Genomic DNA, 13,453 nt, shown 5'->3' with positions numbered 1-13,453 from the left:
GAAGCATCCATTTAGTAAAAGCTGATGTGTATGCTAAGTAGAAGAGATAAGCTAAAACATCAAACACCTGTATGGTCCTTTGGCAATATGCATTCATTGTAAACTGATGGAGAAGTATCCCATTTTCCATCCTCTATCTAAAACCCAACCCTCAATATGACAGTTATGGTAGCTTTACTTTCCCACGTTCCCTGTTCTTCTTCTTTTGTCCTGAATTCTTCTTCAGTGAGTCCTCCTGAGTGAGGAGAACAGTCTCCATTACAGATTGAGGTAACCCTGAAAACATCTAACAGACAAATTTTAACTTTAAATGCAATCCGAATATAAATAACACCAATATTTTGTAATGTAGGATTGTTTAGATTTTTAACGTATGACATGTACATCATTAGAGTTTACAAAGCATTTTATGAAATATTATGTGAATGTTAGATATATATTAATTACTTTTATGACTTTTTTAGGAATTATTATGAAGTTTATTTGCATTTTATTTCTTTAAATAAAGGGAATAATAGAAAATATAAAAAAGAAAAATGGCACTGAAAGTTTACACTCTGTCTTTCTTCCATCTAAAAGTGCCTAAATATGAAATGTGACAGCCTTACCTCATTGGTCATTGTATAATTGGAAGTAGAATTGACTACAGTCAGATTAACTTTAAAGGAAGTTCCAGTACTGTCTACTGTCTCCTTTAAATTGGTCTCAATCGTGTCATGCTCCAGTTCTCCATTCAGCGTGTTGACGGTCCATAAAGTTGGATCCTCTGCAGTTTCATTTAAAGGGTCCTTCAGTGAGAGAAGTAAAAAAAATACATATTAGTGACAACTGGTGATAAACTATATCAAACACAGTTTCATTTCTCCAGGATCATGGTGAAAACATTTAAAGCCACACAAGCTCAAATAAAATGCACAAAGGTATGAGACGGCTGAAAAACTCAAGATTACACAGAACCTTAAACAATAAATATCAAGGACTGTTAGTAGAACAATAAATATTCAGAACATGAGCTGTACATTGTTCGATGAAGCATGGACTCGCCAAGCTGCTGCAAACAGTTCTCAGAGATTTTGGACCACACTGACATGATAACAACACATAATTACTGCAAATTTGTAGGCTACAGTGAGATGATTTGAGCTTTGTTGCATGATGTGTTATCTTTCTTGAATCAGCCATCAGAAGATGGGTACATTATGGTCATAAAGGGTCAGCAGCAATGTTGAGTTGGGCTGTGCATTTAAACAATGCTGAGTTGGTACTAAGGGCCTTAAAGTGTGCCTACAAGATATTCCCCACACCATTACAGGATTACAGGATGGATCCATGCTTTTACGCAGTTTACATCAAATTTTGACCCTATCATCCGAATGTCAAAGTAGAAACATCACAGGAAAGACTCAGGCAGTGTTTTTCAAACCTCCACTTCTCCAATTGTGGTGAGTCCATGAGAATTGTAGCCTACAGTTTCCTATACTTAGCTGACAGGAGTGGTACCTGTTTCGATGTGCATTCAGAGATGCTAGTCTGCATACTTTGGCTGAAACAAGTGGTTATTTGGGTTACTGTTGCCTTCCTATCAACTCAAAACGTGACCTTTCTCCTTGGATCTCTGGCATCGACAAGCCATTTTTCATTCACAGAAGTGCTGCTCGCTAGATATTTTCCTTTTTTTTTACCCTTCTCTGTAAGTCGATGGTTGTGTAGGAAATTCCCAGCAGATTATCAGTTTCTGAAATACTCAGACCAGCCCGTCTGGCATCAACAGCCATAACACATTCAAAATCAAGCTCATGTTGAATTCAGTAGATCATCTTGAACATGCAGTGTTTCGTTGCCATACGATTGGCTGATTAGATATTTGCGTTAATGAGAAGTCGAACAGGTGTACCCACTAAAATATGTGGTAGGTTAATAGATTCATTATTGTTCCCAAGCATTCTCTTTAGATTAGGCTGAGGTTACGTACAACAAAGAAAGATTCAGGAGGCTGGCCGTCTACATCAGTGTCCTCAAAAGTGTCCGCTTTTGACAAAGGTCTGCTGGTGATGTCAAATTTCTCCGAACTCTATCGAGAAAATATAAAATGAATAGCAGTAGTAGTCGTTTTGAAAAGTTTGAGGTATTGGAAACAAGAAATGTAAACATACAGTATACAGTCTAAAAATAGTCTACGTACTTTGTAGTCAGTGATGACGTTGGAGTTGTGCCTTTCTGTGTTTTCTTTTGTTTTCTTGGAGTTGCTGAGCACATGAAGCAGCTCCTCTATGCCATCCTGCAGCAACCTGTCAATCAAAGCCTTCAGCAAAGGAAGCTGAAAAAAGCTTTTATTTAGACAGCTGAACTCTACTTTTATTACACTATTGCATATTTATACAATGTGGTGCAAAGAGCTCACCTTTATACCGTAGGCTTCAAACATTGTCTCAATGTCCTAAAGTCGAGTGAAAATACGTTGTTCAGATACTTAATAATGTAAAATGAGAACATGTATGCCACAGAAGAAATTATTATATCCTTTATTCAACCTTCATCTCAAGAGATTTTCCTGGAGCTCCAGCGTCACCCTGCAGAAACATGAAAAAAAATGCAGTCAGCATAATGTAATTTCCATTCCCATGTTTCTGATGTATAAGTCAAATGAGCATTACCTTTTCTCCTTTCAGGCCTTTTTCTCCTTTATCACCCTGCAAAACAAGACAAATCAGCAACCAAGGCTATATTTCAGGGTTTTTTTTAAGAACTCAGCCTCAATATAAGCACCATTACCACCTTACCTTCAATCCTGGAGAACCCTAAACACACAGAAACAGAGGAGCAGGACATTTGAACATGCATCTACAATGCATGACATCAAGCTCACCATATCTGTTCTCATTGTAGCCCACAATAAAAATAAGCACTGTAGTCATCACTGCATGATGACTTAGATTTCATGCAGGCGACAAGTGAATTATGCCATGCAACAGCAGAGATGATGTGCCATTTTTTAAGAAAGCTATACATATGCAGAAACATGTGCACAAGCATCAAACTCACAGTAGGTCCTGGAGGACCCATTGGCATTGGGAATGCTTGTCGGATTTCATCAATGGTAGCACCCTGAGAAGGGATAAATGGATATTAAGTCAAACTGTGTGATGTTTTTCTGAATCAACACCCAGCATAAATGAGGAATTAGTCAAACCAATGGTGATTACAGGTGTAGTCATAAACAAGTCACCAAAAATGAAGTCATTTTGCATCATGTTTACCTCAGGAGTGACAAGCACCTGCCTCCCAGGCAAACCTGGAAGCCCTGGTTCACCCTTACTACCATCTTTACCCTGCAGGAAACAAACAGCATCATCCAGTTACAGCCTCAACTTCATCACTAAGTTGTGTTTTCCTTCATAAATGTGAATATACTTACATCAGCACCCGCATCTCCCTTGTCCCCCTGAAATGAAGAGTGAAGTTAACACAAGTAAATGGAGAATAAAAGCTTCATAAATGTTTTGATTGCTGCAGCAAATCTAAGAACCTTCTTGCCGTCATCTCCTTTGAGTCCTCTTTCTCCCTGTGAAAAAAAAGTAATTTCATCTAAAAAGAGCTAGAAAACAGCAAACAAATGTGCAAATTGGATAAAACAGTAATCCAGGTGATATCTAATAGCAAAGTGGTATAATTGTCAAATGTTTCTCACATCTTTTCCTGGCAGGCCCCTCTTCCCATCAATGCCAGGTCTCCCCTGTAGAGAAGAGGAAATGAAAAAGGAGATTGATCATTATCGTGGATAAACATGTGGCTCCCACTAATTACACACCTGACGCAAGAATATATTTTGTTATATTGCCTTGAATGACTAAAGACTGTCACCATTAAAAGTGTATAAAAAATGGATGATAATGGTTTTGCCGGAGTGAAACTCACAGGAGTCCCCGGTAAGCCAGGCATCCCAGCAATCCCAACCCGGCCTTGATCTCCTTTTTCTCCTTTCTGTTTACAAGCATAGAAAAAAAAGTCTCCTTTTGCAAATATCAGCAAATTAAAATGACAAATGTTATTACAAACTGGACAAATGATCACTGAGGCAGTAAAACACTCCACAGCAATGCAAAATAGCTGCTGACATGCTAAAAGCTTAGGTGTCTATAAGCACACATAAAGTTGATATACGGAACATAAAGACTGAAAATCATGACTGCATCTTAGCTTTTCTTTTCATTATTCTTTTTTGTTAAGTGAGATAATACACTGTAACTCAGTGATAACTTGTTTTATGCTAATATTAATAGGGCAGTAAACCATATACGGTAATGACAAGAATTTAAGTTCCATAAAAATTCATCCACTCACCGGACCAGGCTCTCCTTTCTGTCCCTGGTCACCCTACGGTTACCATAAGACACCTTGTGAGCAAACTCTTACATGCATACCCTATATGTACAAATATACTGGGCCACTTACACATTACACCTAGCCATGGAAACTCATGCCATGAAGCTCCTGGCGCGCAGTTTTTATTAAGTATTGGTGACCTTTAGGCACTATGCGCCTTGGCACTCCATGACCCCTGCTCTGTAACTTTACATGGTCTATGTGATGTTTGCAATGATACTATTTAAAGAAATTTCCAAAACTGCCCTGCAGCAATAATGAGACCCTGCTACAGGAAAACACCGAGTTTTGTAAAGGCATATGGCATGGCTTGGTGGCAGTGGGAATGAAAAGATCTCATTTCAGAGATGAAGATCTGTGGCCTAATACTTTTTGTCAATATAGTGCACGCGATGCCATTTACATGGAAATTTTCAAAATATTTGAATGTGCAATTTCAATAAAACATTTTTATAACCTTCATTCCTGTTTTTCCTGGTAAGCCATCTAATCCATCTCTTCCAGAATCACCCTGCAAGGCAAACAGTTACATTAAACACACCTTTGTAATTAAACAAAAAGAAACAGAACCACAGTAAGTGCAATTTAGAATTATGCACATGCATACCAGAGACTGTCCTGGTAATCCAGGTTTCCCCTCTGGACCCTGGACAGACACATTACGATGTTTCAAGACATTCAAGAAAAATATATTACTTTTGATTTAAAAAAAAAGAAATAGATAAGAATAGCGTAAATGAATTTAGGATCACTTCCTGTGTGGATGCCCCTTTAAACAGATTAACCAAGTTAGATTAATGATCAGTTTTGTGTCCTGAAAGGTAAAAGTTAATGGACTTGATTTTTGGCTGTCCATAAATTAATGGCTGCTTAGTACTTCTAAAAAATAATAATAAGTACAAAAAAAACAGAATTAACGGTCATTAGCATGAATGATATAGTGCTGTATACTGCCCTCTTCCTGGTTTCTTCTTTTTTGCATATCTGCCACACTTTCATGTTTCAGATCATCAAACAAATGTTAATATTAGACAAAAATAACCTGAGTAAATACATAATGCAGTTATTAAACGATGATTAAAAACAGATCCAAAAAGTTATCCAAACTAACCTGGCCCCTTGTCAAAAAGTTGTTTCCTCTAAAACCAATGAAGAAATGTTGGTTATGCCAACATTAGAAGCAAGAACTGTGATCAAGAGTTTGACGTAACTGGCAATGAGTGTTTCACATCGCTGTGAAGGAAAGTTTGGTCCACTCTTCTTTCCACAGTTGTTTTAATTCAGTTAGATTTTAGGATTTTCAAGCAGGAAAGGCACAATGCATTTCAAGGATAATGCCAAAATGTTCTGATTATTCCCAGATTTTGACTTGGCCACTGCAAAACCTCGTGTTTGAGCTTCAGGGTGTGAACTGATGGTTGGACATTCTCCTTTAGGGTTTTCTGGTCTCAGAATTCACGGCTCCATCAGTTACAGCAAGGCGTCCAGGTCCTTAAGTAGCAAAACATCTGTTAACCATCACTACCACCATCATTTTTGTTGTTGGTGTGTTTGTCGGTTGGTTGTTTTTAATGAACGGCTGTGTTGCTTTAATGTGAGATTTTACAACAGATGTAAAAGTACTCAAACCTTCCAAAAGGTTCTGCTTTAGTCTCATCGGGTAATATTTACATTTATATTTACATTTTACAAAAATGTAATATCTCACATTTTTGGCAAATGTGAGACGAGACTTTGTCCTCTTTTTGGCACTGAATCGTGAACTTTAACTGAGAAAAGCAAAGGCTGCAGCTCTTTAGATGTTGTTCTGAGTTCAGTTGTGATCTCCTGGATGAGTTGTTGATGGGCTCTTCGCTTCATTTTGAGTTTCCAGCCTCTCATGTGAAGGTTCACCACTGTTACAAGTTTTCTCCATTTGTGGATAATGGTTCTCGTCGTGGTTCACTTGAGTACCAAACACTTAGAAATGGCTTTCCCGACCGATAGATATCAGATATCCTGTTTCTCTTCATTTGTTGTCATGGCGTGATTTTTGAGCTCCTGGGTGTGGCTAGTGAAACTGAACTCAATGTTCAAAAAATGTGGGGGCAGTTAACTTTTTCATATATGTTCGGATAGCTTTTTTTCCCTTTGATAAAAAAAAATCGTCTTTTAAAAACAGACTTGTTTTTACTCAGGTTATCTTATATTAAAATTGGTTTGATGATTTGTAACATGTTAATGTGACAAATATGCAAACATTAAGAAAACAGGAAGTCGAAAAGACTTTCTCACTGCACTGCGTATCACATCCTGTTGGTTACTTCATATGGTGAAAATACTCACTTGTGGCCCAGGCGGGCCCATTTCTCCTCGCAAACCTGGCTGACCTGGCTCTCCAGGATCGCCCTGATAAGAAGGAAAGGGCAAAAACCTTTAATTCTTCCTTAACTGAATGAATTTAAAGTTGTAATGTGCTATTCTTCAAATTACCTTAATTACTCTGGTCAGTATGTTGTCTGAACCAGTCTGATTGAATAAAATGACAGTTAAATTGTTAACAAACACAGTTTCAGTTGATTGGAAACAGACATAAGGTCTCATGGAGGAATGAGGCTTTTTACAAGCTGTGCTTTAACAAGCGCCTCTGTCAAACATGGTTGAACTGATCAAGTAATTATAGAGATTTGTTTACTTGTGTTCCCGGAGGTCCAGGCTTTCCCTTTATGACGATGACAGCACAATGAAAAGAAGACAGACAAAACACAGTTAAAATCTACAACGTCATAGTTCTAAACAAATCCAATATTTGCAAGACAAAGGAAAAATAGTTTGGTGCAATGAAGGATGGTAAACACACAAAAAACAAAGTTAATTACTTAACTTATCAAAAGGGAATGACACAGGAGGATAGCAGATTGAGAAGATATGAAACAGTGACTGACACAGAAGAATAATCAGAAGGCAGGCAGCCAGGAGAAAAAAACCAAACATGTTCACTGATGAGAGAGAGGGAGGGAGAGATGGTGGATACAAACTTACCGCCTCTCCTTTGTCACCTTTCCTGCCATCGGCACCCTTCAAAACAGAAAAGAAATCTCAGGTAATGTTAAAGTTTTGCAATTTCAGTTGAATTATTACAGTTAGTTATAGTACAGTATAAAGCTACTGATCTGTACACACATACTAAGCAGAAAGATGAGGATCCTATAAGTGGATCTTCTTAAAAGTGTACATTTAATAAAGCATAGCATTAACTCAGGAAGGCCACAAAGTCAAGCCCAGATCAGCTGGTTCAGTTCGCCACCTTCTACACAGTGAAGTGTTTCAGCTGCTTCAGCAGGGGCACAGCTGCTGCATACCCCCAAGCCCCTTTGCAACCCACCTTTACCGCAGCTCTTCCTTTTAATGCTGTTTCTCACTTAATGAGTAATGTAAGACAGCTTCAAACAACAATCTTCTTTTGACCACAGTTGTGCTGACTGAAGTTTAATTATCATGGCAAAGAACTTACAGGTGGGCCAGGCTTGCCAGGGTCACCTTTTTCTCCAGTGTCACCTGGTTTTCCTGGTAATCCCAATGGACCCTGATCAACAAGTAGAAAGAAATGGAAGAATTTAGCCCTTGACTCATGTTTCACAAATAAAAGTGTCAGATTTAAAGCCTGGCCAGCATTGTAACTACACATTCGGTATACTACATACTGGTTTGTCGCATTTTCAGATTTTGTCAAAATACATTTTGAAGTTACTTTCTAAATTTTGTGGGAAGTATTGTTTTTCCTTTTTTCTTATTTGAACTTTACAACTGTTGAACAAATACCCTGATTCCTCTTTCACCAGGCTCTCCAGCTGGTCCTTGTTCACCCTGCGAAAACAAATTAAATGACTCCGTGGAGGTAATATGTGACGCTGGGGATGATTATAGGGATGTTAAATCATTTTAAAAATAACAATCTTCAAAAGCAACATGTTTAAAAGTCCAAGCGCTGGTCAACAAAACAGTCACGTAACAAACAAATAGACTTTACCTTCATTCCCGGTTCTACTATAGCTCCAGGTGCACCCTACACACAAATTAAACAATAAATCTAAGCAGTAGGAAATATTTAGCCAAATGTGCTAACATTCACAATATACGTGTGAACAAAAGGGAAGAGATAAAATAATTACATTTTTTCTGGTCCATTAGTTAAATTTTTCACACTGTTAGCATTTTTCTGACACCATTGTTTCTGAATAGACCTGTTTATCAAACTAAATCTGAACTCCACTGTACCTACCATACAAACAAAACTCATAGTTGCTGTAACGGCCACTCAGGATTTACTTACATCTTTACCTCTTAATCCCGGTTCTCCAGGATTGCCAGGTAATCCAATGCTCCCTTTTTCACCTTTAGAGCCATCTTTCCCCTGAGCAAAGACATGACCTCTGATTTACAATGTCAGCAAAAAAAATGTATGCTTTAAAAATAAATAATTGGGGTTTTTAATTGTTTAATACAAATCTGTTGTAGAATTGTACAACATATTAACGGCCAGCTCAATTTGGGTTTTGATGTAAAAAAAACAAACAAAAAACGGTATTGTCTGTATTTACAAAGAGTGCAGTGGCAAGATTGCATCTAAGAGGTGGGCTGACTTTAGGAAGTGATCCTGCTCCATTTCTGGGACTTCCTTTCTCAAGTCGTAAATTATAAGTAGAAGCATATTTAAATCAGTACACAAATTGATTTGCAACACACAATTTGCTGAGAATTGCACCGATATTGAGACTATATTTAGCCCATTTTTTGTACTTGATAATGAAATTAACTGACTATGTTTAGAAAAGGAGCACAATGTTTGTAAATCACCTGTAAAGTCACCCTATGAGTACTATTTGGGGATTGTGCTCACACGCTGTTTTGTCCTGTTTAGTAATATGGCGTAATTCAAACGTTATTCAAGTGGTTCAATTAAGTGTTTTAAACTTTAACTGAAATTAACATTTAGTAAACTTCTAAAACCAAAAAGAATTTTTGGCCATAAAAAAATATTTTTAACATGTCTATGCCTTGTCTATGTTTATGTCTACCCTTAGCTCCTATGAAGTTTTGCCTAGGCATGGATTTATCTGGCAAGATTTGCCAAACACTTGTGTGGAAAAGCCAGGTGTTGCGAAGTGCTCACAAAAAAAAGATCGTGGACAAACGCAACAAATCATACATAATTTCAGGTAGACCCCTACATGACACTGAATAGCCCACCAACAAAACCTCTGTTTTCACTTGTAGCAACGTACTGTGCAAATTTCCCAAATGCAGCAGACTGCATAGAATGATTGTGTGGATTTTTTTTTTCACATCTGCCTCCTATTACTGGAAATTAGTGAAAAAGTATAGAAGAAAAACTAAAATTAAGCAAAGGTGTCAATCCAAAAATACAAAATTAATGTATGTGTTTATAGTCTATGTGTTCTTGAATACTACTGCTTGTTTTCACCTTGCATGTAGTATTTTGACCCATTGTTTACAGAAAAAATAATTCATGAGAAGAACTTAATGTAACCAGTGATGACTCACCGTTTGTCCTGGTTTTCCTGATAAACCAACATTTCCCTGTAAACAATGAAACTAATAAAACATCTAACAACAACAACACACAGCAATTTCCTGCTTTATGATTCCAGGATGGCAACAGCGTTAAAGAATCAAATGACTCACCCTTTCTCCATTTTCTCCCTTTTGCCCCTGCTGTCCTGGAATCCCAAAACCAGGACTACCCTGCACATATCAAAACAAACCATAACCGTACCATAAAATGATATTCAGTTATTCTATTTGCTCTAATCCTGCAATAATAAAATTGAAATGACCATGATGGACAATATCTCTCCATAACAACCTTTTCTCCCTTGTCTCCTTGTTCTCCCTTTATTCCCTGAGGGCCTGTAGAACCAACTGGACCGATGTCCCCCTGAGAGAACACATACATGAGCACATGTACATCAATTGATAAGAGAAGGCTAAACCTCTCTCCACTCTAAATGGACCCTGTGGACTGTCATTAATTATGTGCCATCCAACAGAGCATTCAGTCTCCCTGAAAAAGCTAATGAGAGAAAATTTTTAATTGTGTTCGATAAGCGGGTCCATGAGATTGAGTCTGCAAAAATACACCAATTAATTAACAATGTTTTCAATTACTCACCTCTGGCTGATTTATTTTAACTCACTTAAGATAAATACGTGCACACAGCTTAGTCTGGTTGAGAAGAAATTTAAAAAGGTGTTACAGCACCCATAGTTTCAGTAGTTTAAATCCTTTTACTCAATGATAAAACCTTTACCTGGAACTAATAGTAATTTCCTTATTTTAATCTTAAATGCCTTAACTGCAGACGAGCAGCTCGTACCAACAGAAAAAGTTGTTATAATTGCACTTTACACAGAGTTTGCAACGTCTCTTTGTACGCAGCTGAAAAAGAACAAAATTAAATCATCCAGGTTTCACAGCTGACTGCAACTACCACAGCATGACTTCTATATTAGGTTCTTATCTGTTATTATCTCACAGGTTTGAAACACGTGGTTAGCAACTAGTATGATTACTTCATTGTTTCCCATAAAAGAAAAGCAACCCTGGAATAGATGATGGGTACATCAAAAACCACAACCATTAGTAACTAGTAAGCATAGATCTAATTAAAAGAAAGCTAATCTATATCACAGCCTCCCTATTGCTGATCTGTATCTGTTAAACTGACAGAGGGACAAATGAAAGTTTATAGAGGTTAGGCTTACAAAAAGGGATCCTGTACCACTGTCCAGAATTTATTAGCTCAAACTCAGAATTCTAAATCTATAAAGGATTGTTAAAATCCTGCTAGCCAGCTAACCCCTGGACTGTCCAAAAATGTCTCAGGAAGGAAGGAGTATTTCAAATCAAACAGACAAAAACTGTCTGATTTTACTAAAAGTAAGATGCTGAGTGTAGGTAATGAATGAACCCCCAAATTGTTGGCGTCTGCTCCTTGATGACTGCAGTTCCACCAACATGTAACTTTTTCTTTAAGTGCAATGAGACACAGGGTTCATCCAATTACCAGTCAGGTGCCTGCCTGAATGTGAAACATGTATAAGAAGATGGCAAAAATGAAGGCTGAGATGGAATTATACAGGTAGCTAGCTGCACCGACTGCTGGTGACATGCTTTTTCTCTTTTGTGTGCTTTATATCCCACAGCTTTTGATCAGGTAGGCTGAAGTTAGCATATGGTAGATGGTGAGAAAGACACCAGTTTCCCTTTTCAGATGTCAGCCAGTCAAACTGTAAAAGGAATCGCCTGGAAAGGCCGGTTAGTAACACTACGGGGGAATCTCATATGATAAAGGTGTAGATTATGGATGCTGTGACTTTAAAAGCACCTTTCTTAACTTTTCCTTATGTAATTAAGAATATATAGTGCCCGATGATTGACTTGAGAACTATCCAGACCATACCCTTGATGTCCTATGACAGCTGGAATATCCATCACCTCCTTCCCCAGCACCCAACAGGTTAAGCATTTCTTCAAGGACATTTAAGGCTATTTGACATATTTGAAGTCTGTAATTTAGCTGAAAACAATGTTTTGGAAGAATGTTGATGTAGTATACACTGATTGGAAAATTCAGTGGTGAAAATAGAAACAGATCAGCAAAAGTTCTGGAAAAAGCTCACATACTGGTAACTTACCCTGGCCCCCTTTTTCCCAGCTGGACCAATTACCTGTTGTGACAGGGAAAAGACAGTTTAATAGCAAAACCTCTATATACTAGGTTGAAATATATGAAATGGTTTTCTTACACCCTTCGCCGGGTCTCCAGCAGGTCCTCTTGGACCTTCATCTCCCTTTAATCCCATCGGTCCTGCAGGCCCCTAGAAATGTGAAGGTGAACTGTCAGTGCCACTTCTGTTGTGACCGTTAACTCCAAGCCTCTCTGATAAAAGCTGTTTATTTTTGTTCCCAACAAATCAAAACCAATTTCTTCTTTTTATCATAAAAACTAATCTTGTTGAATGACTACAAAGCGTACTACAAAACACAGGAAGATGGCCCTCATGATGACAGTTTTTCCGGTAGCAATCTCTTCCAAAAGATTATGCTGCTTCAAATTAAAAATCACTGAAGCAGAAAAAAACGACCCATTTGCAAAACATACCCACTGAGGTTTGACAATTTGGCTCGTGGATGTATGCAATCATAACCATCTCTGATAGAGTGTAATCTTCCAAACCCAGAACAAAATGACTTCCTCATTTGTTCATTCATCAATCTAAATGTCTGCTTGGAGACATTAGCAAAAGTTATTAATAGGTTTAAAGCTAGTCTTTTAGTTTTCAGAGCTGGTGCAAAATAAAAACACTGCATTTGCCCCTCCCTTGTTTTTTAGATTTCTTTATAGCTTTTGATAAATTCTTTTAACATCTGTTCCAATTTATTTCGATCTTCTCTAATCCCCACAGAGTCGAAGGTGTACATACAGGTTCAAATATATGCATATTCTAATATACTGATATTTGGTTAAATGTGTCTCAGCAAGTTGCAGTTTGACGGGATGCTTTAGGTAGCCATCGACAACTGATCACAAATCCCGCCAGGATAATTCTGGCTGGGGTCCTCTTGGCAGAATTTGTAGGATTCATTTAAACTGGTTGGTTTTCTGGCATTTCCTGACTAAGCATAGTCTACAAATTTTCAAAAGGGTTGAGGTCGGGACTTTGGAAAGGACATTACAGTGTTTGTGTTTGGAGACAGTCCTTATTTATTATTCCATTACTTGTGCAATATACCAGCACCACTGGCAACAAAACAACCCCAGAGCATGATGCTGCTACCACCATGCTTGAAAGTTGGTGCAGTGTTCTTAGGTTTGAAAGTCTCATCCATACTCCTCAAAAAGTAGTAGCAGGATAATTCAGTCTTTGTCTGACAATAAAGATTTTCTCTTTTCTTTTAAACCTCTTAAAACCTTTAAACTTTTAGATCTCTGACATAAACTATATATGTGTCTGCTCAACTTATCACTTCGTAGATCATCTCATCGAGGTCTCTTAATTGTTCCAT

General features: G+C 37.7%; 1 protein-coding gene across 5 annotated transcripts in view; it reads right to left on the bottom strand.

Annotated features, from left to right (window-relative positions):
- The window catches only part of col7a1l (collagen type VII alpha 1-like), a 92,083-nt gene that overhangs the window by 41,767 nt on the left and 36,863 nt on the right, over positions 1–13,453 (bottom strand). For 3 of the 5 annotated variants that reach the window (XM_080886005.1, XM_080886008.1, XM_080886006.1), the window contains exons 43-72: positions 12,193–12,264; positions 12,082–12,114; positions 10,250–10,321; positions 10,069–10,128; positions 9,928–9,963; positions 8,696–8,776; positions 8,393–8,428; positions 8,185–8,229; positions 7,877–7,948; positions 7,405–7,440; positions 7,058–7,084; positions 6,856–6,891; positions 6,709–6,771; positions 4,991–5,029; positions 4,841–4,894; positions 4,342–4,374; positions 3,916–3,981; positions 3,689–3,733; positions 3,527–3,562; positions 3,416–3,442; positions 3,258–3,329; positions 3,043–3,105; positions 2,781–2,798; positions 2,655–2,690; positions 2,532–2,570; positions 2,402–2,437; positions 2,183–2,317; positions 1,973–2,071; positions 609–788; positions 179–286 (exon numbers count right to left, since the gene is read on the bottom strand). In XM_080886005.1, coding sequence (XP_080742131.1) covers positions 179–286; positions 609–788; positions 1,973–2,071; positions 2,183–2,317; positions 2,402–2,437; positions 2,532–2,570; positions 2,655–2,690; positions 2,781–2,798; positions 3,043–3,105; positions 3,258–3,329; positions 3,416–3,442; positions 3,527–3,562; positions 3,689–3,733; positions 3,916–3,981; positions 4,342–4,374; positions 4,841–4,894; positions 4,991–5,029; positions 6,709–6,771; positions 6,856–6,891; positions 7,058–7,084; positions 7,405–7,440; positions 7,877–7,948; positions 8,185–8,229; positions 8,393–8,428; positions 8,696–8,776; positions 9,928–9,963; positions 10,069–10,128; positions 10,250–10,321; positions 12,082–12,114; positions 12,193–12,264 — 1,755 coding nt within the window. The remainder of the gene's footprint in view (positions 1–178; positions 287–608; positions 789–1,972; positions 2,072–2,182; positions 2,318–2,401; positions 2,438–2,531; positions 2,571–2,654; positions 2,691–2,780; positions 2,799–3,042; positions 3,106–3,257; positions 3,330–3,415; positions 3,443–3,526; positions 3,563–3,688; positions 3,734–3,915; positions 3,982–4,341; positions 4,375–4,840; positions 4,895–4,990; positions 5,030–6,708; positions 6,772–6,855; positions 6,892–7,057; positions 7,085–7,404; positions 7,441–7,876; positions 7,949–8,184; positions 8,230–8,392; positions 8,429–8,695; positions 8,777–9,927; positions 9,964–10,068; positions 10,129–10,249; positions 10,322–12,081; positions 12,115–12,192; positions 12,265–13,453) is intronic. The other 2 variants (XM_080886007.1, XM_080886009.1) reach the window with 1 other exon arrangement.

Source organism: Rhamphochromis sp. 'chilingali' (assembly GCF_963969265.1).
Source record: "Rhamphochromis sp. 'chilingali' genome assembly, chromosome: 7".
NCBI classification, from domain to species: Eukaryota; Metazoa; Chordata; class Actinopteri; order Cichliformes; family Cichlidae; genus Rhamphochromis; species Rhamphochromis sp. 'chilingali'.
This window is presented reverse-complemented; position numbering and strand designations above follow the sequence as displayed.